Source organism: Chlamydotis macqueenii, chromosome W (genome assembly GCF_036417535.1).
Source record: "Chlamydotis macqueenii isolate bChlMac1 chromosome W, bChlMac1.mat, whole genome shotgun sequence".
In the NCBI taxonomy this organism is placed as follows: domain Eukaryota; kingdom Metazoa; phylum Chordata; class Aves; order Otidiformes; family Otididae; genus Chlamydotis; species Chlamydotis macqueenii.
In genome coordinates, this window is record NC_141592.1 from 43,183,881 (window position 1) to 43,185,966 (window position 2,086).

A 2,086-nucleotide genomic window follows, 5' to 3' on the forward strand; every position below is an offset into this window, starting at 1 on the left:
TAGCTGCTTGGCAAGGGAATTTGTATGTTCAGCTGACTCAAAACATCACTAAAATCTTAAACAAGACCGATTGTTGGGTTTGTACCCAAATGCCAAGGCATTCTGGTCATGGAGTGCCTTTAATAGGTATCCCATTGTCGTTGAATGTCTCCTGGATAAATAGGATCTTTTGGGAAAGTACCACTCTTAGTAAAGATACTCAAGCCACGTGGGGCCGGGAGTTGGAAATAAACACAATAGTAACCAATACCTCAGGAGACCGCTGCCTGGTAAGCTCGGGAAACGGTATGTTTGTTGGGGAGTATCTGAATTGTAACAAAACTATCTAATTGAACATGACGAATATTGACCCAGTATTTCAATCGTTTAATTATACTGGTCTTCCAGTTCCACTGGGAACAGGATGGTACTGGTTGTGTGGCACAGTGGCCCGTAAGACTCTGCCTCTAGGATGGCGAGGAGCCTGTACTTTAGGCGGTCTGGTCCCCAACATCACTATTATTGACAAAACAACACAGAGTCCCGTAAGGAGAAAACGGAGAATCAATTCAATTAGGAGCCGGAGGACAAACAATCCCCTAATAGAAAGGCCAACGGGTTTTCATAGCTTTGTGCGGTGGCTGATCCCATCTCTAGGGGTAAGCGAATTGGAAAAGGCCATAGTAAATATTTCAGCTGTAATAGAAATAATAGAGAACAGAACAATAGATGCTATTCTTGCACTCCAAGAAGAAGTGACTGGGTTATCAAAGATAATATCACAGAATCGCATGGCCTTAGATTTATTATTGGCCTCACAAGGAGGAGTATGCACAGCAATCAACGTTGACTGCTGTATGTATGTAGACCAGAGTGGGCGGATTACTGACGACCTCCAGGAGATCAGGAGGCAAGCAAAGATCCTACATGAGATAACACAAGATGACACCTCTTGGAGTTTTTCCGAACTCTGGGAGAAGTTAACCTCCTGGCTGCCAAATTTAACATGGTTAAAACAATTCTTTGTTACAATAATAGTAATCATCCTTTTATCCATAATCCTTTGTATAGCAATTCAATGCGGCTTGTGGTGTTTTAAGAATACAGGAGATTCCTACAGTGAATGGAAAAGAAACCAATTACGACAAAGGCTTGAGTCTAACAAATATTTTGAAAAAATGTTAGATAGAGAAACACTATACTAGAATTAAATTAAATACAGTAAAAGAATTTACTAATTTTCTAGAAAAGGGGGGACTGAGAGAAGGAGTTAAAGAAATCTTAATAGATATGGCATTGATTAATTATTGCTGTGCATCCTAAGGAATCAAGTTGATAAATAGTGCTTAATGTTTTGTTAACTACTTGCTTAATAATTTGCTAACCATTGTGCAAACTATTTGAAGCAGAAAGTCTTGCAATTCTTCACGAAAGACAGTTCCCGGTAAGGACTAGGGGGGTCGCTTCAAGAACCAGCTAAAACCGACCCTGCAGCTTGAATGAAAGCCAAGGGATAACTGAGTTTGCGCAAGAACAAAAGGTTACTAGCGGTGACGAAGAGGAGTCACCTGCCTTCATCCTCACAACCCCCGACGACCACCACCAGGAGGCACTGCGCAAGCCCAGACAGGAGGAGTTTATGAAAATGACCCCTTGGGACTAATTTTAATATGAAGCGGGGATAGGTCATGCATATGTATAGGCGTATTGTGAAACTTCATGTATATGTAACACTTGGTTGTATAAATTTAAAGTGAGTTGCCACGTAAGGCGCGCACGGTTTTGGTGGGACTACCCCCCTGTGCTGCCCAGCGCTGAATAAACATACCTACTTTACAATCTTACAGATTGTGGAGTCCGTTTTCCGCACGTCAGTATCAGGAAAGGATTACTTCTTACTACTCCTTCCGCCCTTCCTTCTGCCCTGCCTGCCTTCTTGCCTGCCTTTCTGCCTGCCTGCCTTAATCCCTCCCTTCCTCGCTTCCTTCCTGTCTTCCTTCCATCCTGCCTTCCTTCTTTCCTGCCTCCCTCCCTCCCTCCCTTCCTTCCTTCCTTCCCACCACCCTCCCTTCCTTCCTCCCTCCCTCCCTTTTTCCCTCCCTCCCTC

At 43.5% G+C, this 2,086-nt stretch overlaps 1 protein-coding gene across 1 annotated transcript; it reads left to right on the plus strand.

Moving 5' to 3' along the window:
• The first annotated feature begins 335 nt into the window (after positions 1 to 335).
• LOC147596712 (syncytin-2-like) lies at positions 336 to 1,184 on the plus strand. Its single transcript, XM_086769617.1, has one exon. It carries the CDS (start codon positions 336 to 338, stop codon positions 1,182 to 1,184), a length of 849 nt encoding a protein of 282 aa, XP_086625743.1.
• The last annotated feature ends 902 nt before the right edge of the window (positions 1,185 to 2,086 follow it).

Bases quoted from the DNA above. Each gene is read 5' to 3' on its own strand.
- LOC147596712 (XM_086769617.1), top strand. From the start codon at position 336: ATGACGAATATTGACCCAGTATTTCAATCGTTTAATTATACTGGTCTT.